General features: G+C 43.8%; 1 protein-coding gene and 1 long non-coding RNA gene across 4 annotated transcripts in view; one reads left to right on the forward strand and one right to left on the reverse strand.

Annotated features, from left to right (window-relative positions):
• Window positions 1-1,976: 1,976 nt before the first annotated feature.
• On the reverse strand, window positions 1,977-12,453 carry LOC142360558 (uncharacterized). Of its 2 annotated transcripts, none has more exons than XR_012763161.1 (4): window positions 12,285-12,453; window positions 6,290-6,538; window positions 4,269-4,410; window positions 1,977-2,307 (listed from the first exon to the last, which is right to left on the reverse strand). It is a non-coding gene; the product is annotated as an uncharacterized LOC142360558 (long non-coding RNA). The 2 variants fall into 2 exon arrangements; XR_012763160.1 differs by lacking the exon at window positions 12,285-12,453 and adding an exon at window positions 11,451-11,565.
• A 344-nt stretch (window positions 12,454-12,797) lies between these two features.
• SNX9 (sorting nexin 9) overlaps window positions 12,798-23,964 on the forward strand; it is a 65,640-nt gene continuing 54,473 nt past the window's right edge. For both annotated transcript variants that reach the window (XM_075413863.1, XM_075413864.1), the window contains exon 1: window positions 12,798-12,878. In XM_075413863.1, coding sequence (XP_075269978.1) covers window positions 12,867-12,878 — 12 coding nt within the window. In that variant the 5' untranslated portion in view covers window positions 12,798-12,866. The remainder of the gene's footprint in view (window positions 12,879-23,964) is intronic.

Here is a 23,964-nt window from a genome sequence, read left to right on the forward strand (position 1 = left end):
CTTTGTTCCTGTCGGTTGTATCCATCAGTCCATAAATCTAAAATCTTCCATTTGCTGAATCCAGCATCTCCACCCAGTCCAAAAGGATTCTGCACGTTTATACACACTAATTTCCAAGGTAATGATGCTATGGAATCCATAGAATAAGCACCCATTGAAATTTTCTCTTTCAAACTACACAGAAGATTACATGCTAGAGAAATCTCATTTATTCCCTCTCTACTGCTCCACATAAAATCTGATTCCAGCTCTTTTGCTAAGTTTTTTGCACTGACACGGTCCTCAGTCAAGCAATGACTGGCCCGAATAGCTAGAGATACAGAAGCTGAATTTAAGCTACTTAGAAGATATCGGGATGCATAAGGATTACCATGGTGAATAATCAATTACTATTATAAATGTAGGTAACTCAGAGAAGGCTTCATCTGTCTGTTGGCCTCGTTCATGATCTTCTAGGCAGCAGGCTATAGAGCTGGAAGGAGTACAGAGAAGGGCAATAAAGCAGTCAAGGACTTGGGGAAAAACTGTCATATAAGAGGCTGAAATGGCTGGGAATGTCTTCCTGAGAAAAGGAGGTGGTGGGTGAGTGGGGAGCTGATGGAAGAATACCCATCAGAGAAGGTATGTGGCAAAACAGCAGCTCCCAATATCATAATCCCAAAAGCAAAGTGGATGTCTGATGAAATTGAGAGTTGGTAAATTCAACATCGATGAAATAAAATGTACCCCAAAATTCTACTTTCAAAGGCTTTGAAGCAAATTCACCTTTGAGAAGAGTTAGTTTTGCCCAGCAATAAAGAGCAGCCACCTTCCTGGCAAAAGAAAGCGGGTGTTGCAGAATAAGCAATAGGGCTTCCCAAATATAAATAGTCATGGAGGAACATAAGGAGTAATTATTTATTAAATAGCACTATTTGCAGGCATTTCTGGTAGTCAAAGTGTGGCTAGTTCAACAGGAAGACATCTCAGACGTGAGCAGTTTCACCTATACGCCCGCAAAACTCCTTCTACCCCTTGTCTAAACCCAGGCTTATCGCTGGGTTTTCACAGTCAGTAGCTCTAGTGTTACAGGCTGTGTGCACTAGTATACGCTAGCAAACTAAGCATATACCCTGTTAAATCAAGTGTGCATGGAAATGTTCCCAGGCACTGAGGCCGATTGGCACTGTAACTTTGTCGTTCTCAAACTATCCCCATGAGTAGTTTAGGAGGGCATTAATTAGCATGGGCCAAAATGGAGCCAGGGAACAATCTGGTGGTTTATCTGCGTAAATGATTGCATTTAAGCTACCAGTATAGGCAGTCACAGAGGACTGGCAAACCTCTGGGATCTCTGCTGATAAAAGGAGTACTCTAGAGGCTTGGTTCTGCTTTGTTGGTGGTAGCACAGGTATATTCTGCACAGATTGATATTCAGAGAAACAGCAGTGTGCCAGTTCCACAGATTTTGTGACTATATAGAATCAGAAAGAAGAATTAGTAACCGTCGCTGGGACCGCTTATGCTGAAGTTAGAGAGGACCCCATGAGCTGTTCTGCCACGAGGATTGCACAGTAAAAGCAATGGTTCTCGTGTTGTTTGACCAATAAGACACTGATTTGAATTAAACAGAAATACACTTACACTGTGTCATCCTTATTAGTGGAGACAACTTTCTGCTTCGGAGAAAGAATGGCCAAATAGTGGTACTAGAACGCAAAGCTGACATCAGCATACAGAAAAGATATTACACTTTCAACTTTTAACATGACCTTCAGCCCCTGATGCAGCCAAGGGCACTTCTCCGCGTGGTTCCGCCACTGGCAGCAGAGACCAAGCCTTAGAGAGCAAAGTGCAGCAGCAGTGGCGGCAGCGGTGGTGGCAGCCTCCCTGCCGGGCCCCAGCGCTCTGCTGATTCAGGTCGTCACTGAGCCAGCTGAGAACTTCATTGCCTAGCAATTCATCTACCGATGCTTTAAAATGGGACTGTGCCCCCCTCCTCACTTGACTGGCTTGCTGAAAGCCCACAGCAAAATCTGCTGGTTTAACTTCTCCAGAGGATAGTAACATTCAAATTATTCTGACATTGTGAAACCTAGACTCTGCTAAGCAGGTAGGAAAAATAATAAAAGCTGTTAGGTTACTCTGAACTGCCTGTTGGCATTCGTGTGCCAGAAGCCAACTGGTAGGAATAACAGCTATCAGGGTCAGTTATTTTGGAAAGACACTCAAAGCAAAAACTGCTGGTTAATGGGGATACCTGAAAGAAGCATTCCTTCTCAGAGGAATGTGGTTGAAAACAGCCTGAAGTGTCCCTTCTCACATCCCCTGTAATTAAACGTAATCGAAGTCAGCATTTCTCTTCAGACAAAACACTCATAAGGAGGACTTTACATCTTTCAAAAAAAGAAATGAGATAACATTACTCCATAATACAAAATCCAAGGCTGTAACACAGCCAGAGGCATTTGGCTGAAGATTCAAATCTGCAGATTTGGCTGCGGAGACCATTTCTGGTCAGTCAGCTGGTGCGAAGGGAATAACGGCATCTACATGGACGGGAGACGTCCCTGCTGGGTCAGATCAGGGTATTCTGTGGTGGAGTTAAAGGAGCAGTCCTCTTTCTCCAAAGGAAGCTCATCTGTCTATTGTGTTGGGCGTAGGATACATGTGAATGGATTTGTCTGGGCCAGGGAACACCCCTTAGCTCCAGGTGAACAACCTTTTTGCAGAAGTTCCCCTCTGCCTGTTCTCCATCCTCTCCCAAATCATGTGACTGAGAGGCTGGAGAGTTTAAGTCTATAAATCATCTGTCCTGGAGGAGAAGTCTGCAGTTATAGCTGCTTTTGTGCAAGGAAACCGCTGAGCAGCTGTAACCCGAGAAAAAAAATCCAAATGCTTGTTGCCAGCTGGGGTCAGAGCTGAAGCTCAGCGGGGTTTTGTTGGGGACTGCTGGGGAGTGGTGAAGAGGTCAGCAGTGAAAGAGGGGCCTGGAGGAGGCAATCAAAAGTGAGTTTCTGTGTGTTGGGGCAAACAGCTCGATAGGCTAGAAACCCACCGTAGGGACAAGGGTGAGGGAAGGCCCTGAATTTTTTTCTGTGTTGCAGCTCCCTCGCTGACTCGAGGTGGACCACTGTGCCAAGGGCTTGTCTCTCTGCAGACACTGTGGGCCTGAAAAAGTGCTAGGAAACTCTTCTCTTCATTTTGACTGTCATTAAACAGTCAAGGGAAAAGAAACCTCTGGGTCTGATGTGGAATTAAAGCTTTGAACTTGCCCTGCAAGCCAAAGCAGGAGCTGGTTAGGAAGCATGACAGACGCACTGGCTATTGGAAAGGCAGGCAAAGTGCTCAGTGCAGGTACAGTTCTTCACACAGAGGGCCATGATCATAATTAGGATGGCCAGGAGTGCCACCGTACCATGATAAAGCTATGAAGGTGTAGTAGAGCCACAGCTCTCACCCCAGCCCCCTCCACAGCAGCATCAGCAGCAGGACACCACAAGACCATTGGGATGGCTGGAAGAGTCTCAGCCTTGAGCAGAGTGAAGGAGCTGCCAGTGCAGATGTTCAGGGGACTCAGAGATATCTCTGGTAGGATATCCAGAATTAAATTCACATTCTGGAAGAATCAGTCGGGATGCTTGTAGGGAGAAAAATCATGCACAGTAATGATCACATTTGTAACCAACCCAATTACTGAAGTAATATTATGGGGAAAACTTCTCATGCTACTGGGGAATTAAATTGCCAAATAAATTCCTTCAGCCTGAAGCCCCCAAAATGCTTTGATAAAAACATAGACAAGGAAATGTAGTGAAGTGACAAACTGAAAACTGGAAGGAGAGCAGGCAGGCAGAGAGCTTGTAGTCATAGTGCTCCAAAACATCAGTTTGAACCATGGGAGAAAAAAAGGCTGGACGCATCAGACTTATGGTGGAAAACAATGCTTGGAAATACGAGAGTCACAAAACAAAATTAGAAATATTAGCAGGTTTCATGGCTCACTGCAGTACTTAACGGGTTTTGTGTTGTTTGCTTGGGTTTTTTTTAATGTCATATTGCAGTCATATTTCCTCTTTCATTTGTTATCAGAACTTGAAAGGGGTATCCTTTCAATTTAACACTTCTGTGACAACATTGTCTGGAGCAGCAGTATTTTATTCTTGTAAAAACCTTGGAGTGATGTAACAATGACAGGCAAGTGCCAGCAATCTCTGCTAAAGAACACCTTTTGGGTAAACACATTACCAGAGACAAACTGTGGGGTTCAAGCAAATGAGAAAAGGTACCTTGTGGTACAGCAGGTCCTTTTCTTGGCCTCAGCATTTCTTAGGTAAATTTATTGTCAGCTGTTAGTTGGATAGCATAGTGCTTTTTTATTTCTTCAGTGACTGTTTTTGATGTCAAGAGCAGCTGTGTTCAGTATTTTTTCTTAAAAAAAAAAAAAGAAAAAAAAGTTTAGAGCTTAGCATCTGAAAAAATTGGCTTTGTATGGCTAACCACAAGCAGGGCACATGACTGAGTGCTGCATCTGCTATGTCCCCCTTCAGTTCAAACAGTTGGGACAAGAATGTTTTGTAAACTTAAAGAGGAACTCTCAATTTATAGAATGCATTTAAAGCTCCTCATCGAAGTCAGCTTCAAATTTTACCCCCTACAAAAAAAATAAGAAAACCTGTACTCTGGAAAAGGGAGCTGCAGAATTTACTCCCCTCTGTCTCCTCTCTTTAACCTCAGCATAAGGGTCAGATTTCCAGGAAATACTTGTAGATTTTTGAACATCTGCCTTTCCAGGGTAGCTACAGCTACCTCTAGGGCTGTTTCTGGTAATCTGAATAAAAGAAGTATCAGCTGGTTTGAACATCTTAATACCGACATGCAGAAAGATATAAAGCACTTAAATCCCTAAAGTATCATTTTGATTTTAGCACTGGTAATATATTAAATGCTTGAGTAGCCTTATTGGTCTTGCTAGTAATAGTGGATTTTTGAAAAAGATTTGAATGCATACTCTTGTAAGGTATCTTGGAACTGCCAACTATTTAATACTCCTAATAATGAATGGTCCTGTGCTCTGCAACCAAAGAAAAATGCATTTTGCAAAATCTAATCTGAGGCAGTGACTACAAAAAATTTCATAGATACTTGAAATTTTCTGACCTGCCCACATTCGCATAATTTCCTCAGCAGCAATGCGAGGTATGCAGCCTACAAAGCCTCTTTTTTAGCCCATCATGTAGCCACAGACTCTGCTTTTTCTTCTGTTGTACATTATTACCTGTTTACTACGATAGCATGGTCTTTATTTGCTACAAGGTGCAAAAACAAATCGCAAAAAGTAGGGTAAAAAGGGACCATGAGATTCCAAGCTCCTTCTTCAATATAGGAAAAACTATATAAAAGGACTACATCGAGGTATAGTGTAATGAAATTCATAAAAGCTGTTACTTTCTCCCTTTTCTTTATCCCCTTTTGGGCTTGTCTGGGCTAGAAGACGATTTATGCACTGGTGCTCTAATATGGGTTGACACGAGAGAGAAATAGATGTGCACTAGTAAGAGGCTTCACAACTCTTCCTCTAGCTGCAGGACACCTTAACCCTACTAGAGAAAATCCAAATGAGCAATAGCTCCTGGAAATTAATGTTACTTTGCATTTGCTTTGGAGCAATTCTCGCTACCTTGACCTGCATTGATTAAAGACGGGCTCATGAATGCTGGGGGGTGCTGCTGCTGAGCAGCTTCTTTCTATGAAGTAATTTCATTGCCAATTATTTCTAGAGGAAACAGTGGCTCAAAATAAGATTGAAGGGGTAAAGGACACTAAGGCCTGGTTTAGTCTTTTGGCAATCTCACCGTATAAATGCCACAGGACTGAATTTCTTCTGTATGGAAATGGTCAGCTAGAGACCCTGAAATCCCCCAAATTTCCATGATGAAAACACACAAAAATGTAATGAGGTAGTAAATCTGTTAGAATTGGAAAAACACAGGCAGTTTGAAAACTCAGAATCGTATTACTCCAAAACATCTGTCTGTGTCATGGGGAAAGAAAGCATGAGTGAATGCTGCGTTCTGGAACGCTGGAGAGCAAACATTCAACCAGGGATACAACATATTCAAGATCCATGTTGATGAGGTCAGTAAAACAGTAATCCTTATTTTTTACAAAGGAGAGCCCTTAGATTAGTTTGTTTACACTAAAAAGCATACGCTCATGACAAACAGCGTTCATCCATAGGGTCTGTAGCTTTGCATGGTCACTATCACAATGCAGAGCAAAGTGTGCCGTACCATGGTTTTATACTGACCGTGCTGTTAATTTGGATGTAAATGCAATACATGCCAGGATCCCGTAGATTTGCTCTTACTGTCGTGAAGCCATCTTGAAAAGCACAGGCTGGTGCTACGCTGGCAGACTCACACAGTGCCACCGCTCCCCTCCGTAGAAGCTCAGAGGCCGGAGCAAGAGCGCACAAATCTCTCAGGTTGGTCCTGCAGCCTCCTGTAGCTTTCCCCACTCAGTGGAGTTGAAGAACTGGACCATGGTTTAGAGGTGACTGCAAAGAATAATTAATTACATCTTTAGTACGATTAGCAATCTGTGTGTCGGAAGACAATTTGGGTGGTGCAATCCTTGGCTTCTTAATGTTGACAGGACCTCGTCATAGGGTCCCCTAACCTGTACATTTAATAGGAGTACACAGCAGAACATGCTCCTCTTCTATTGCTTTGCTTGTGGAGACCGCAGTCCCCTGAGATGGCAGGGTGTGGCAGCTGGCAGACCCCTTCCACCACGACAGGAAAAAATGGAGATAAACCACAGGCAGTCAGCACTCCGGATGGAAAGGGTCAGTAGCAGTAAGAATCAATAGCGCTAAAGGTATGTCGCTTTTGCTAAAGCTAGTAAACAGAAAACGGGAAACATTTATGCTTTTTAAATCTTCTTTTCACTAAGCTGTATTCTATTTTTCAGGAAAGCTGAGCTCAAAACCTATTGACCTCAGCGGTCATTGCATTGAAACGCAAATGAATATTAAGTGTGAACAAAAAATCCAAATGCAAACCAACTAAAATGCATGATACATATGCACACACAAGTATCCTAGATCAGATACAAGAATGTATACTTGTGCTGGCTTTGGCTGTGGTAGAGTTAATTTTCTTTGTAGCAGCTAGTATAGGGCTATGGTTTGGATTTGTGCTGGAAACAGTGTTGATAATACAAGGATGTTTTTGTAACTGCTGAGCAGAGCTTACCCAGAGTCAAGGCCTTTTCTGCCTCTCACCCCGCTCCACCAGCGAGCAGGCTGGGGGTGCACAAGAAGTCGGGAGGGGACACAGCCAGGACAGCCGACCCCAACAGATGAAAGGGATATCCCATGACATATGATGTCATGCTCAGCATAAAAGCTGGAGAAAGAAGGAGGAAGAGCGGATGTCCGGAGTGATGGTGTTTGTCTGTCTTCCCAAGTAATGGCTACGCAGGATGGAGCCCTGCTTTCCTGGAGATGGCTGAGCACCGGCCTGACGATGGGGAGTGGGGAATGAATTCCTTGGTTTGCTTTGCTTGTGCGCGCGCCTTTTGCTTTACGTAACTCCGAATGTCTATTAATCTGTCATTATCTCAACCTGTGTGTTTTCACACTTTTACCCTTCTGATTCTCTTCCCCATCGTGCCTGGGGTCAGTGAGCGAGCAGCTGTCTGGTGCTTAGTTGCCAGCTGGGGTTAAACCATGACAATGCTATACTATCCATCAAGCATATATACTGTACTATCAATCTGTGTACAGGCCAGAAGGGAATGCAAACAGTAAGAATGATTAGTGTTAGGTGTTCCAGGAAACCTGTTCTATTCCTTGCACAAGAAAGCATGATTTATTGTATCATTTCTTTCAAAGGTTGTAGTGTTAAAAAAACCCCCATATATCTATCACTGATTATTCTGCTGTAAAGGCAAAAAAAGAATAATAGAATTGGTCAAAACACTTGTTACACTTAAAGGAGAAAGGGGAGAAAAAAAGTTGTTTCATACATTATTATCTAAAGAAAGAATAGATCATCACGACCAAGCAACCTCCTAACTGTTGCAATCATGGAGCTCACCCATAAAGATCTGCACAGCCCCTCTCCCTCAGGGGTGATCAAATTTGCACCGAAACATGACCTCTGCAATCAGCTTCACAAAAAAAAGAGAAAAGTGCTCTCAAAAAATTTGCAATGTCCAAAAGTGTATTGCAACAACGTTTTGTCTCTGGAACACCCACACTTTTTTCTTTTGTATAGCTTTTTCACATTTTCAATGGTCAGGAGTTGTTTTTATGGGTTTTTAAAGAGAAAATTGCATCCACGGAGTCCACCAAGGCTTAAAACTGTTGGCTCCACAAAGATGCGTTAAAAAAAAACCAACACTCGGAGTACAGAATTTAGCATGGCATAGCATCACGCTTCTCCCCCATTGTAAGGAAAACAGCATATTCATACACAGCACAAACCCAGTCTTAGCTGTGTATTTATTAAAAATGTAAATATGTAAAATCAGGACTTACCCTGAAAAAGGCTCACATAGTATGCCAGACTTCAGATAATAACGTTGTTTGATTAAGAGCTCTAAGGAGACTAAACTATTAAATCAAAAGCAGATTCATGAAGCACAGTTTTTCTCAGAACTGCTTATTCAGAGACAAATTCTGAGACTGAAAAAGTCAGAGGAATTCGGGTACAATTTTGGGTGCATTTTTCTAAGCAGTTTTTAAGAACTAGGGAAGTCTTGACTTAACATCCTGCAGTATTTCAAGACTGGCTGCCTTCCTGTTTTGACAGTGATCTTCCAGCACCAGGTACAGAAGAAGATTGAAAAGTGTGTCTGTAATCTCTTGAGCACCTTTTTAAACTGCCACAGAAAGTTCTGAGTAAACGAGAGGCTGTTGAGCTTTGGTGCAAATACCATATGATTCAAGAGTTCACGGCCTTTCTGGCCAAAGACTCCCAACGTACAACAAAAGAAAACAATTGTGGTTTTTCCTCAGAACATGTTTCATTAAATGCATTTTTCAGGCAGGATTTGCAAACGATGCCACGCTGTGCAGAGCGATACACAAATGGGATTCAGCAGCTGCTCCCCTGCTGCGCTGTGTAGATAACATAAGGTTTCATGGATGTGGCAGCTCCTATCGTTTTCTGTCCAGTTTTGGGGCAGAGGAGGAGAGAGAAGATAGGAGGAGGCAATATTTTATCTGTTACGCTCGCTGGCAAACTTCTCAGAAACACCAAAGAGATGGCATTAACCCAACTCTGAAACAGAAATGCTGGTCAGCTGAGAGGAAACACAGCAACGCCCAAAGAACCTCTGGGGGAGAGGAAGGTGAAGCTGTGCGGGTATGACTTCTGAAGATGAAGAATACACCACTACTATTTTTGATTCATAAACTAAGTCATTGCTTTAACAGTTCATTTTAAGGCTTTGGAAACCTGAAAGCTCTACCCCTTCTTAGGTGTATCAGGTGATTAAGGTAAACACGATGATTAAAAGCAGTAAGAAAAGTTTGAAATGTTTTTGTTATTACTCCCTAGTCATTGTTAGACTTTCCTGATTAATGTAGTTACAAAGCTTGAGCTAAAAGCGTGTAGAGTGGAGCTGATGTTATCATACACACCCCCACTGATAGCCTCTCAATCAAGAAAAAAAAAATCACTTCTTACTTCAAAAGACACTTCTGAAAATAAAGACCTAGGACAATATACTCTCAGTATGCCTCCTGCAAAGACTTTGAAAATACCTGTATTTGACAGGCGTCTCTGTTGGCAAAGTTGTTGCCACTGCAGATGATAATTGTTCCTCAAAACTCCTCCACAGCTGTGGTGAATGCCTCAGGGCCACTGGAGCCACCCCCGCGCATCACCTTGGGAAGGCCGAGGGCACAGCCTGCCAGCAAGGAGAAATCCAAGGTGCACCACCTCAAGGAGCTCCTGAGAACAGTAGCTTAGAAACACAAACCGTAGTTCCTTCTCCAGATGGTTTTCAGCTTGAAGGTTATCTGAATAACCTTATTTTTTCTTTATCGTTCCCCACCAAGCTCGCAGAATTCAGAACATACCAGGTCACTGCTTTCCATGGTCTTGAAGCTACAGGCGGGCCTTGCACAGCAGAGAACCATACGGGCAAATGTTCTCCATGTCCTTTCTCAGAGTCCATCTTTAATTAACAAATTTGCATAGCGCTGTTGGCAGGAGCTTCTCATTTGGTGAGAATCTGCAACGGATCACTTCTCACTGAACTCTGCTGCAGCAGTGGTTCCTGGGAACCACTGCAGAGAAGTTAATGGCAAAAATACATACTTAGTAGAAATCTGTAGAGACAATGCTAAAAAAAAAGCGCGCTTCTGTGCTGGGTAAGGGATTTTCTTCTGTTATTGACTGTTTTTTTCTGACGTGGAGATATTTAACTATTGTAGCATGCATCAGGGCTTTAGTACACAGTGAATATAGAACCAACTGTGTTTGAAAGCTGATAAGCTCCACACAGAGCACTCAACTTCCAACCTGCCAAATGTTTAAGTATGTAAACAACCCTGCTGAAGCTACTGAGGTTTCTTATATGTCTAGTGCTAAGCAAATGTCTAGTCTTCATTCATTAGGACTCAGCTTGGTAGGAGAAAATTAACTCATTTAGAAAGTTTTGGAAATTTTAGGTGATTTCATTGGCAATTTGTTGGTATTTGCTCTTTGTGTTCAGCAATAATAAAGCTTGCAGCTAAGAAGAAATGTGTTTATTTGCAGTCCAAAGCAATTCCTAAGAATGTCTTTGTTAACACAAGAATTAATGGCAATTGCTTGCAGATAGTGTTGGAAAGACTCCATCAAAAATAATTTTACCTGAACATTCTCTCACCCGGAAACAAATGTTAACATTGTCTTCATCCCTCAAACTTGTCAAGCAAGACATTTTTAGGAGTACCTCACAGTGGAAAACTGCAAGCGGGCGATTTTAGGCGTATAAGGAGACTGAATAAATCGTGACTTTGTTCTTCACCCCACAGATGGCAGGCAGTGCTCTGTTAAAGCATACTGGTTAGCAGCTGTAGACTGAGCTTTTCTGGCAGTTGTTCTGACCGTAGGTAAAGAATGACACAGACTCGAGCTTGTGCAAAAGCCACGAGTCGATTATAAATCACACAGCAAAACGTAGCTTCTGGTGAAGGGACAGAGGGTGCTCCACATACCGATCAGCTGGGCATCCCTGAACAAGGCACCGCTGGGTCTCTTGGTTTCACACCTCTATCCTTTCGATAAGATCCTCACTAGCTGACCGGATCAAAACATCCAATCTTGGAAAGATTGCTAGCAAGAACGTGGAAGAACAGGGTCCCTTAACAGAGAGACGAAGCCAGCTTTAGAGGGTTTTGCTGCTACGTTGGATGAAATACCAGTCTAGGAGGGACCACAAGGCAAAACTGATACTGAATACAGTACCTCAGCTTAGAGGTGGTGGGTGTCAGAAGGGGTCATCTGTGGGCCACACACAAAGGTTTCACTTTAGGGCCTGCTGTTAGAAAGAATAAAAAGTTGGAATTGTTGTACTTAATTTGATTCTGAAAAAGTTAAAAACTGCAGTAAAGGAATTTGAAAACTTCTCAAGTTAACCAGTTCAGTCACTCCGAAAGTGGTGGCCACTGAGCAGCCAGCTTCCTCGTAATTACTCACCCTCACTCTCCATAGGAAGTATTTCACCGGTTGTTTTGGTTTCGGCTGCCGCCGGCAACAAAAGCGCCACGCGGCCGCCCCTCCCCCCGCCGGCGTGCGAAGGAGAATGAAAAGAAAAAGGCAGGAACCGGTGGGTCGGGATAAGGGCAGTTTAACAGAACAGCAAACAGAGGGAAACAGGAACAACAACGATACAAATAAGGAGAAAACACAACAACGAACCGTACGACCCAGACAGCCGCTCTCCCGAACCGCACTGGCACCGCGCCCCCCCAAGCCGCGAGTGCGTTCCCGCCCACCCCCCCCCCCCGGAACCCAGCGTGACGTCACACATGGTATGGAATACCGGGCTCTGTTTGGCCAGGTGGGCTCAGCCCCCACCCCCCGGCTGTGCCCCTTCCTGGAGTCCGGTGAAAATTAACCCTGTCCTGGCCAAACCCAGGACACCGGTCCTACCTGGAAAAAATTTTCCAGCTTAAAAAAACTTGTGAATGTGTTTTTTAATAAAGATGTCTCGCTGAGAAACTCTACCAGAAGAGAAGTTTGGAATTCCTACGGACAAGGAAACGCAGCGGTAAAGTTCTGCAGTTCCCAGCAGCCCACCTCGCCTCTTGGGACCCTCCTCGGTCGTCATGGCGATCACACCGCGTCTTTCCTTCTACAGCAGGGTAAGGGCTCCCCGGCCCGGCCCAGCCCAGCCGCCGCCGGCCCGCTCCCCGCCGCGCCGGGCACGGGAATGCCAGGGCCGGCGCTGCCTGCAAGGCGAAGCCGCCGAACGCACCGGGGCTGGGGGCCGGTCCCGCCCCGGCCGCCGTGGGGGGCACGTCCGCCCCCGCCCGCACCCCGGGGATCCACCGGGGCGGCACCGCCGGGGCTCCGCGCCGCGGGTCCCTCCCTCCGGCCCTGACGTGGAGCCTGGGGACAGACTGCCGAGCCGTGCCCGGGGAAGGGGCGTGCGGGGGCTGAGGGGAGGGGGCACGGCCGCGCGGCTGCATCAGCCCCCGCCTGCCCAGCGCCGGGGCTGGCTGCTGAGCCGCGCAGAGGCCCCCAGGCGGCGGCGGCGGCGGCTGGGGACGCTGAGGAGGCGCCGCCTGCGCGGCCCAGCGGCGGGCGGGCCGGACGCGCCGAGCGAGCGGCCCGCGGCGGGGAGGGGAGGCCGGCAGCGCAGCCCGCACCGGCAGCGCCATGGCCACCAAGGTGAGCAGCCACCGGCGTGGCCCCAGGGGGTCGTGAGGCGGCTCCGGGGCGCCCCCTGCGCCGAGCCCCCGGCCGTCGAGCAGTCCCCGCGGAGGGGCTCTGCGGCCGGGAGGGAGGGTGGCCCCGCGGGGGACGGGCCGCGTTTCGGGAGTCGGGGGAGCGAGTCCTCTCCCCGGGGCCTGCCCCTCGCCGCCGGCCGCGGGAGGCAGAGAGGGAGGGATGGAGGGGAGGAGGGGAGGGGGCCGCACGCTCCCGCCGCGCTTCGGGCCTCGCCGCCGCTGCCCGGCCCCTGCGAGCGGCGCGGGGGGCTCGGCCGGGCAGCGCCAGCTTCGGGGCGGGAGAAAGTTGTTTTCAGCTTTATTTCACCCCCACCCCGGCTCCTCCGAAGGGCCGCCGGAGGCCGAGGGCTGCTGCTCCCGCAGCCCGGGCTTCCACCGAGCCCGGCGGGTCAGCGCCGGCCCGGAGACCGCGGACTGCCGGGGAAAGGCCTCGGCCGCCGGCGGGCCCTGCCGTCCTGGCTGCCCCGCGGGGCCGGGGCTGGGGCCGGGGCGTCCCGGGCTGCCTCCCCCACAGGGCCCCCGGTCGCATCGGGCCCTGCTCGGCGTCCAGGGGCCGGCTCCGCTGCGTCCCCCGCGGGAGCCCGGCGGCCGTGGGGTGCGACCTGCTGATCGCGGGGTCTGATTTTACGAGGAAAAAAATAGAACAAGAAAAAAGCAGGAAGTGAAATTATTTTGTTCAGTTCTTCAACAGTATCCGCTGTTAATGCGGCAGTCAGATTTAGCCCATCCTGTCTGAAACCGGGCTCCTTCTAAATTAACAATGTTTATTTACTATATTGGCTCATGAAAGCATCTCTGCCTGTGTAGGTGTGAGTTAACATCCAGCAGAGAATGTCATTGGTACGTTGTCTGAATGTTGCAGAAGGCTTTTTCGGTGTTTGAAGTAATACTTTGAGTCACCTGATTCCATGAACTTGGCCAGCAGTTTGAAAGCTTCCTTTTGCCGAGGCAGTTCTCGTACAGTGCACTGCTTGCGCTGCGCTTCTCAGTAACTGGAGAAATCCTGCGTCTTGAGTGTGTCGGGTTTAATGTGTAGGTAGCTGTATCTGTAACCAGAGAAGTTTGACGTTTACTCAGGTTTTAGCAGGTTTTTTTAGAAGCATGGAAAAGTTGGATTTAGGCTTCAAAATCACTTAGGCAGTTTAAGAAGTATTAACATAGCGGAGTTGATGTTCTGTTGAGGTTTTAGAGTACTGTTGATGGACTCGGTTTTAATATTGGTGGTTTCCACTGATTTGTGGGATGAGTGTATCAATAATACGTAATCAGCTTAACTATTGCAGGTAGCAAGAAAACGAAAAGCACTTGTGTGTGCGCATGTATGACGTCACACACAGCGTGCCAAGCAGATACTGTGCTGAAACAGGTGACTGCTCCTCTCCTTGCTTTAAGGTGCAGTACCCTCATGGGATCCTGTGTTCTGTGCCAAACACCTGAAGCCACTTTATTCACACATTTGGAAACCTTCACTTTGTTTTTCTTGGCATAATTTTTTTGAGTCATTGTGGCCTCGGTCTGAAGGGTGTGTAATTTCTAACTTCCTAACCAGGACTGACTTGAAATCAGGTGGTGCACATTTTTTCATTCTACACATTGCAAGTTAGGGTAATTTACTTTAACTTGAAGGTTACAATTAGGGAGTGATAGTCAGTAAGGATTTGGTATTTTATTGTTATTATTTTGATATGCTGGTAACTGAGGGCAGTACTGAAGAGAAGCTTACTTTGTTTTCTGTGAGCTCCCGCCCCCCGGAGATGGGTCCCTCTCTGCTCATTGCCCCTGTATGGATTTTAATTTGTTAAGCTTGTGCAAATGTCAGATACAGTAAAGGATATGTTTGTTTAACAGTGTAAGGGAGTAACTGGCTCAAGAAACAATTTTAGGAGCTTGGCCAACTAAAACGTCACCATTTCACCTGGGAAGTAAATTTGGCTTTTTAAATTGTAAACAAACTTATTGCCTTCTGCTTGTGCTCCTTCTAAAGTAGCCTATTTTTAAAATAAATATGCAGAGTGTATTTGTATTATCTCTGAGAACGTTAACAAAACTAAACTATAATTGGTCAGCCGGAGTGTGAATTTCTCAAACCTTAATGGTGTCAAATCCCATAGAGCTGGCAGGGGCCACTGAGAGTCAGGCATGGCCTGCGCCTCACGGGCTATTAGTGCTTCCTGAATTAATTCCTGTTTAAACTAGAATATAGTTTCCAAGGAGGGCTGGAGGAAAATTCCGTCTTGTTTTGAACACTTTCAGTGATGGAAAATCCAGTCTGTCTTTTTTCTTTTTAATTTTTTTTTTTTAAGCCATCAACTCTCTTACTGTTGATGCTTCTTTATTTTGAGTCTAAATTTGCTCAGCTTCTGTTTACAGTTTTATCCTTTTGCCCACAAGATTTACAAATTCTTGTATCAAAGTGTTAGGCTTCCTTGTGGGTGGGGGGGAAATAGGGATTTCTTCCACAGCTAGCTTGTAAACCCTGACCAGTTTTCTTGCCTCCCACTTTGATAAATCACAGCATGTTAGTTCCTACCATTTTCCGATATGATGATGGGGTCTACAGTCGTGTCATCTGCTGGCTCTTCCCTGTACCATTCAAACTCACCAGATTTCTTACTGAAATAATAAAAGCTTTTGGGGGAAAGGACTAATATTTTCATGTGAAAAGGCCTTTAGCGATGCTTTGCTAGCACATTTGTGAACTGGCAACTTGATAGGGGTTCTTTTGTTGAAAAGAGTCTGGGCGGCTGTAGTTCCTAAGTACCCTGAAAGCTGTGGAGGCTGTGCCTGGTGCTGTGAGTTGAGCTAGCAGTCGCCGTTACTCCTTCTGCTTCCTTGCTCCTGTGCTGTCTGTACGGCCCAGGAGCTGACTCCAACGCTCGCCAGGCCTGTCTTTGAGCTACAGTAAGTTGCTGAAACAGCAGAAGATTACCCGAACGCAAACAGTGGGGCCATTTTCTCTAGTTTGCTCACAGATCATGGAAAAGTTTGGGTGGGGTGGCAAAGAGGGAAGGGAGAGGCTTTCATGGCGAAGGGTGGAAGTATAAATGGGAAACGGAGGATCTGAGACTTCTGGTGGCAGTTCTTTGGTTGGCTAGATCCTTACTGTAACTTGGCAGTGGATTTCGTGATTCCTTAAAGGCTTGGTCAAGGTCACATGCTCTAAAAACTGAAGCAAATGAAAAAAACAAAACAAAAAGAGGATTGCTTAGGAGATGCCAAGTTCTGAAGTTTTACGGTAATGTAACTGAACCCGACTTCAGAGGTAGACAATTTCATATACACATTTAAGAGCTGATGCATTAAGCTAGATACTTTGTTTTGGATGCTTCCTACAAGAAACAGAGCTGAGCTTACTAATTCCTTAACTCTATTGCAAATGAAGGCAAAAAGTACTTGAGCCTAAAAGACTAAAGCTTAAAATATTCAAAACTCGGTCACAAAGAAAATGCAGTATTGTAAATGTGTTTCTGTGATGGTTGGTTGCAAAAGCTGCAGATGAGATTCTCGTTCTTCTATTTGTTCCTGCTTGACTTCTTTGGCCTTTCCTCTTCTTTCCCCACTAGAGTTTGCCAAGTCCCAGTTTTACTCGTGCCCTTTCTTTTGTTTTTGAGTTTTTTGAATAGGGAGAGTTAGAAATGTCAGGAAGTGATATGCTGGCTTTTAAATAACATGCTTCCTACCTCAGTCTATTTTTAGAGTTATTTCTTAGTTTTAAATGTAGCCAAGTCCTTTTCTTGAAAAGGCTGATGTTTTGCCATTTGTGAAATCCTAATTTCAGAAGGAGGTGATGACATTAGGAGAAGTGGATAGGTTATGTGCATGCCGATAGTCAAGACAGTTCTGGAACCTGCACTGCCAGCCTGTGGCGAGGGTTTTAATTTAAAAGCTGAAGTTGGAACTAGAAGCTGATAACCTCTGGTTTAGAGGAGTAACACTGTTGAAGTTGATGACATTACTTCCACAAGCTGGGTATTTGACAAGGCAAGTATTGGTAAGCTTATTCATGAGGTTAGGCCCCTCTTAGTGTCAATAGTAACAAATGTTTCTGTGTAACCTTAGGGACACCTGTATCCCACCATTATGTTCGTGATTGTTCAATGGTTTGTCTGTTTTAAGAACTCATCTGGTTCTGTGTGTAGGACTGGACTACTTTTTTTTTTTTGTGGGAAGAAGTCCCCTGAGATGAAAGCTTAGACTGATATTCTTAAAAGAAGGTATAGCTTAGCAATACTAATAAAACATGGAAATGTTTCTCAAGACTTTCTTGTCTATCTAATTGTGTTGGATTATCTTGTGAATGCCACTAACCAGGTACAGTTGAATTTAGCATGGTTCTGGTAGTTGTGGTGAGGGAACATTGTGATTTATATATGAAAATTTCAGGTAGGAAAAAATAACAACACATGAGTCATTAAATAAAGATTATTTTTCTTAAGTGTGAATCCTTGCTTTCATCTTTCTTTGCATGTAAAGTAAGGCTTCTCCAAAGAAGTTTCACTTTTTCCTTTGTAACTTCATGAAGCTGTTTGTATGTTTGCATTATGAATCAGGCAGAAACAAGTCTTTGTTCTGATTCACAGCTGCTAAGTGGAGCATCTCTCTGCTAAACCCTCCAACATACTCGGACTTTGCATTCTGCAAGTCTGCCTTCTGTATTGTCGTAACTTAACAGAAAGTAGCCTTTTCTAGGAAATCACATCTTAAGAGAATATTCAGTTAAAAAATCTTAATATATCAGTGAGCTGGGATGAACTTCTGCTATGCAGACCACTTCATAATCCATTCAGCATGTTCCACCATTTAAATTCAGCAAAGCAAGACATAATATAAAGAATGTGGTCACGGTTGATTTATATATGTAGGATGTGATGGAACAAAATTAATTAGGCTAGGTGAAGTAATAGTTTTGATTTGATGGTCTTAATCATATGAAAAGTTGTTTGGTTTTTAAAGATAGAATTAAGTAGATGTGAAGATATTTTCTGGGACATTTTGGATTATTTTGGTGTGGTGGTTTGTTTTTTTTAAGAGACAACAAGATGACTGGAGAAGGTAAAAATGTTCGGTAATGCAAATTTACCACGGATTCCTGACCTGTTGGTGGAGTGAGATGTTAGGATGAGCATGAGAACCGGTACAGTGTTATTTTCTTAAGATACAAGTTTTCTGTTCTTTTGTTTTTCTGTCTGACCTTACCATCGTTTAAAAGAAGTTCAGTGATAAGAGGGCTACGTTACATTGCAGCAATTACTAGTGCAAAGCTTCTTATTTCTGTGCTGGGAAGCTGGAGAGCTGGTGAGATTCTCTGTGATGCTACCTTGCGTAATAATTCCTCTGACTCAGTTTTTCAAAGTTATTTTAAGCACCTAAGCATTGAGTCATCAGAGACTCATTACCAGAGGTCGTCATTTAAAAACATGATTACACTGGCTAAAGAGAAGGAAGTCTGGTATCGGATGTCATAAGCTTCATCTGGTTTATAGATTCAGCAATTCAGATTTTCGCTCTGGTAGAATTTCCTCATACATTGGTATTATTGCAGCAAGAAGTTTTTACAGTGAACTATGGCTCTGAAAAAAAAAAATTACTCCATTCTTTCAAGGTTTACCTCTGTGAATTGTCTTCCACTTTTAGAACCTCTGATTTTCATGTCTTGAAAAAGCTCCTGAAATATTGAATATCCACACATCTTCTGTTTTTATAAACCTCCTTATTTGATTAGGACATCTGGCAAATGTCAGAGTTTACAAAGGGAAAATGATGTGAGAACTTGGCCGTTTTAAATATACTGGTTCCCTCCTGTATTAAATTTGCAAGCAATTGCAATATTGGTGTTGGAAGCAGTCTTGCAAAACATTACAAAAGCAGGTAACAGACTGAAGTAGTGGGAGTGATTTATTTCAGCCAGCACTGCAGTAGGACAGATCAACATTTAGGTATCTGGAATTCTTTAAAGTAGATAACTGTTGTGATGTTCAGCATTTAAAGCTAAACCTCTTCTATTTGAAAGCATGTTTCACAGTGACAAGGTCGTTGGAGCTTGTGCCTTTTACTTTCTTCAGTTGTATTCCTGCTTTCTCAGCAATTTATGATTGGAAAGGAGCTTCCCAAGTAACACAAAGTTCAAAAAACAAAGCAGTCTTGTAGTAGTCCAAGAAGCAAAATTTAAGTGCTACTAAAGAGAAAAAATATATGCATATTGCTTAGTGGAAACTTGAATTTAAGCTCTAAGCCTTGCCGTTTTTTTTTTCCAAAGCAGTCTTTCTGTTTGTGCTTCATATGGGCAAGAAACCTCCGTCAAAAAAGAAAAAGGTAGTTAAGACCAGAATCACTGAACTTTGACAGCTAGTCCTCTGTGAGACCCACAGTAAGAGGAGAGGGGCACAAGGGATAACCCTTCTTGTAGGGAGCTGCCTTTGTGCAGGCTGACCCAGCTGGTGCACCATTGCAAGGGGACATTTGGGACGCGGCGTGGTACGAAGGGCACGGAGCCGTCCTGCCCTGCTCAGGAGAGGCTACCTGCTCACAGCAAGCCTGGGGGGTAAAGTCAAACCAGCGACTGTGCATGTGAGCAATATTTTTTTTGTTGCTAAAAACTCTTAGTTTCCTCCTGTATTTTAGAGCGGCTCTTCCCCCGGGCCCTGCCCCTGAAAGGAAGCCACTGTACAGGAGGGGTTTCCAGTGTGCAAAGTAGGTGGTTGGAAGGAGGAGGCGGCGGCAGGAAGGTAGGCAGGGAGGCAGCGGGAGGGACCTGTGCCCCTCGGGAGTCCCAGCAGAGCAACTGCTGCTGGGGATGGGCAGCCATGCCTGGCCTGGGGTTTCTGCGAGCGGGACGGTTTCTGCAAGTGGGACTTGCCCAGGTGAAATCATGCAGTCCCACCCTTGTAAAAAGTGGGACTGGTGCACAACTGGTTGACGGGCGTTTTCTTCTGACTTATCGTTGTGTTACTGACTTCTGCTCTGAGTTGCCATCTGCTCCTCCTTGGCAAAGAAACTGTTGTGCTTTTATTTTGTGTATTCATATGGCATCTCTGTTTATACACAGTACGTTTTGGACTTGCTTTGCTTTTCCCAGGCTTCTGAGACTGCAGCTCTCAATGTTCAGAGCGAAAATAAGTTGTCCTCTTCATTCAAGTTGAATTCAAGCAAAGTGTTTGTTTTCCTGGCTGGTACAACAAAATGGCTAATTTTCAAGAACAACTATAAAAATTCCCTTAGAATAACTTTAGACTGGTTCTCTCTTCTGCATGAGGATTTTTTTTTTTCTTTGTCGTGATTATATGGGCGGTTTCCAAAAGCAAGATGATTGATATAAGGCTATTACATTATTGTTCCTGTTAGTTCTGATTTAAATCCTGAGATTCCCTGGAGAGCCTATACAATTCCTCTTTCTGCAGCAGTAAGGCCATGACTGATGCGCTTCATTTTGTCCTACAACTTCATCAGATCTGAGAATTAAGCTTAAAAGTTTTGTTTCCTCCACTGCATTAATTCTTTTTGGGGGGTTAAGATTTAATTCCGTAATTGAATGTTGCAAAAACATATGATAATGTGATGTAATTAGTGCTTACCTAGTTACAGCACAGTTCTTTCAGCAGTACTGTAATTTCCTCCCTTAATAGCCCTGTATTTGTCTTCTGAAAATGGGTGCTTATGGAATACAAAATTAAGCATCCTTCTTGCTGCAAATAACTAGACCATATTCTTGGAAGTTTGTATATGATTTTTGAATTATAATTTTTATATCTACAGCTCTGTCGCATTCTGTCAAGCTGCCAAATATTCAACTGGTTTGTAAGGAAGCAACAGATCAAACTTTCTTTTCTGACTTCTTTGGTCCTTTCTGTCACTATAAAGGTTGCTAGTACAAGAAGAGTTTGTGTGATGTCTAATTCAGTTCCTATATAATGGAAGATGGAGATTTGTAAAGGAGGAACTTTAACTATTGTAGGACTTAATCCAAGTTTTGTCATTCATTCTCTCTCTCTCCTCTCTCTGTTTATGCTTCTGTCCAGGCATTGTTTTTCTTTGTTTTTCTTAAAGTGGGATAGGGCAATACTGCTAGTGTGCACGTTGCATTAAATTGCAGGTGGGTGTTGGGTACTCTCTGACCAGGTCTAATGACTGAACTTTGGTTATTTGAGCTGCCATTTAATGTGCCTAGTTTGTAATTCTACAAAGTCTTGTACTTTTCTGTGCTGTCAACAGAAAAGCCTAAAATAGCTGTAGGCCTGGGTACATTAGAACCTGTAAAAACTGAACTTTGTCAGTTTCTAAAGAAGCTTCATCTGGTAAAAGGTAATACATTTATGTTGGTATTATAGTTTCCTCACATGTCTTCGTAGAATAAACGCATAAATGGTTCAATTACTGGGCTTTCATAAAGTAGTGTTTCTAAGAAGGATTAAGAAATCCCAAAACATGACTATAATGATTAATGTTGGTTACTTGAGTAACAGAGATTTTAGCAGAATTCCATGCTGAGGATCTGTTCTGATGCATTTTAGATTCCTTCCCAGCTGTCTTCAGTTAGCATGCTATTGAGCACTTGTTTTCCTGTTAATATTACCAGTGTTTGGGATGTCAAAACAGTACAGTTGTGTATTTTACAGGTCAAGTTTTATTTGAAGTAGGATAATTTAATATGCAGGTAGTTGCATTGCTAGTTCTTCATTTGCCTGTAATAGTGTGATGAGTCTGAAAAGGCTTGAGTTTCATTAGACAACCTTAGTGAAACTTTGTGCCTCTCCAATTATTGGGATAATTACTGTTTTTTCTAATCTCTCCTCTCATAGAGGCAGCACTGTTGTGTGACTGCGAGCTGTCTTAATGAGTAGGCCACAATGTGGCAGTTTTTCTGGTGAATTCTGCGGGCTTTTTCTGAAGCCTTCACTTCTTGCTGACTTTGTTCTTTGGGGGCAAGGCGGTGACAGTACAATACTGATCACCCTGAAGTTTCAGGCAAGCATCAGGGGAGTTGGGCTGGCAGACTGCTGAAACACACAGACGTTGGTTCAGCAAACAGCTGCAAGTGTTGCAGTTTTGCTTCAGAGACACAGCAGTGATTAGTCTAGGCAGAGGTTTTAGTCACGTTGGAGATGAATGCCTCCTGCATAACATCCGTAAATACAAACCCATGCTGTACTTGCTGAAGTTGTATGTCCTGGTGTAACTGGAATTAATCTTCTCAATTTTGAAATTTAGTCCCCAGTCTGTTTGGGGACCAGGAACAGGTTGGTATTCAGAAAGGAAAATATTGGGAACTCTGATCACTTGGAGCAGTGCAGTAAATTGATCCTGAAAAAGGCCTTCTGACATCATTTGAGCTCCTCACTCACGGTTAAAAGTTTTGCAGTATATAGTTAATAACTGGTTTATAAGTAGTCTTTTAAATAAGAAAAAAAACTTCAGGTGCTTAACCCAACTGAAAGTTCAGATGTGATTCACAGGAGTATCTGAGTGAGTACTTGGAAACATCTCTAAATCACATGGGTGTGTTGCATGTATTTCTGCAACTGAATTTCCCTTGCTTCTCTGTTGCTTGGGTACATGGGGATTCTGTTATTTGATTTGACAGTGCCCCAGAAGTAAGTCTGTATGAACACCACAAAAGGTAACCGAGCACCTCTTTTAATAGCACATGATGGTTCTTTTGAAAGTATCAGAATGTGAATGCTGCTTTTTAAAACTACTGAGCTGCTTGTAGGTAATCCACAGACTTTAAAATTCCTAAGCACTGTTGTAAACCTGGAGAATGCCGCAGTTTCTCTTTGCTTTTTTCAGGCACTATGGCAGTGGTTATCTATCCATCCCACTTGTAACTGCATGGAAATAAGCTATAATTTGTTTTAATACCTTAAGATTTTAAGATCCGTTACATTCTAATGTTTCTAGTAGACCTTAGTCTTACAACCAATTTAGTCCTTATACTACATCAGTAACTTTTAGTCGTAAATGCTTGAGCTGAGCAAGGGGTCTCCCCATGTGTAGGAATTCACTCGAATGCGAGTTCTTTGTATACGTGCTGCCTGTAATACTGTCCAGGAGGGCGTTCCAGTGGGCTTTGGGGTGTGCTGATGTTTGCTTACAGGTGGAAGGCTATAAAGAAACTCATGTTCTGTAAATCAGAAAAAATATATGTAACAAAAAATGAGATGGACTAGCCTGAACAGAGTTCAGGTCTTCTTTCCTGACCAAAAGAATGATTTTCAGCAAGACAGTGAAGTTCTGCATGGTAGATCTGAAGAGCTCATCTGTTTCAAAGATCTGATCTGTCCTCAGGGAGGAAAGCCTGAGTTTCTGAAGAGCCTAGCAAGTCACTGTCTTTGTTGCTAGAGAAAACATTTCCAAGTCTCTTTAGCACTTGAAAACTTGCCTAGTCACTTCTTTCTTACACAAAATCATACAGAAATGGTTTCAAGAGAAGCTTATTACACCTTTATTCTAGTTCTAAAAGTGCCAGTGGTTTAAGCCACGTGCATGTTGGTATTTCATTACCATCTCTTACCCTATAAAGGCTTCAGACTTTGTGTTTTGTGCTTTTTGAAAGCTCTTCATGCTTTGTTAACCATTTTCTTGCAATATGAAGCAGGCCTTTTAATCCAGTGTGAATATTTAATTAAGTACCTGTCTGAAGTATTGCAAGGATGTGCAGCTTCTGAGGCTGAAGAGGAGCTCCTTGTTCTGAGTCTTCTCTGTCTGCAAGCATGTTTTAGTAGCAGGAAGAAATGATGCAAGTCCCGCTTCTTAGCTTTTTATTTGTATTTAATTTGCTTGTAATGTGCTTATAGTCAGTGGTGTTGACTTCAAATGACTGGCTGCAAGCTACTGAACTTATTTTAGAGTTGAAAAATTGCTCAGAAGTGAGCCAGCAGGTCAAGAGACATATTTTTAATGTGAATTTGTTGAGTAATGCAAGGATCCAGCAGTTACAGCTGATAAGGGAACTTGGGAGTAATGATATCTTAATATTGTGGCCTCTCTTAGCCCAGAAGTGGAGTTCTTGATTTAACTTACTTTCACTTTTT

This window comes from Opisthocomus hoazin, chromosome 2 (assembly GCF_030867145.1).
Source record: "Opisthocomus hoazin isolate bOpiHoa1 chromosome 2, bOpiHoa1.hap1, whole genome shotgun sequence".
In the NCBI taxonomy this organism is placed as follows: domain Eukaryota; kingdom Metazoa; phylum Chordata; class Aves; order Opisthocomiformes; family Opisthocomidae; genus Opisthocomus; species Opisthocomus hoazin.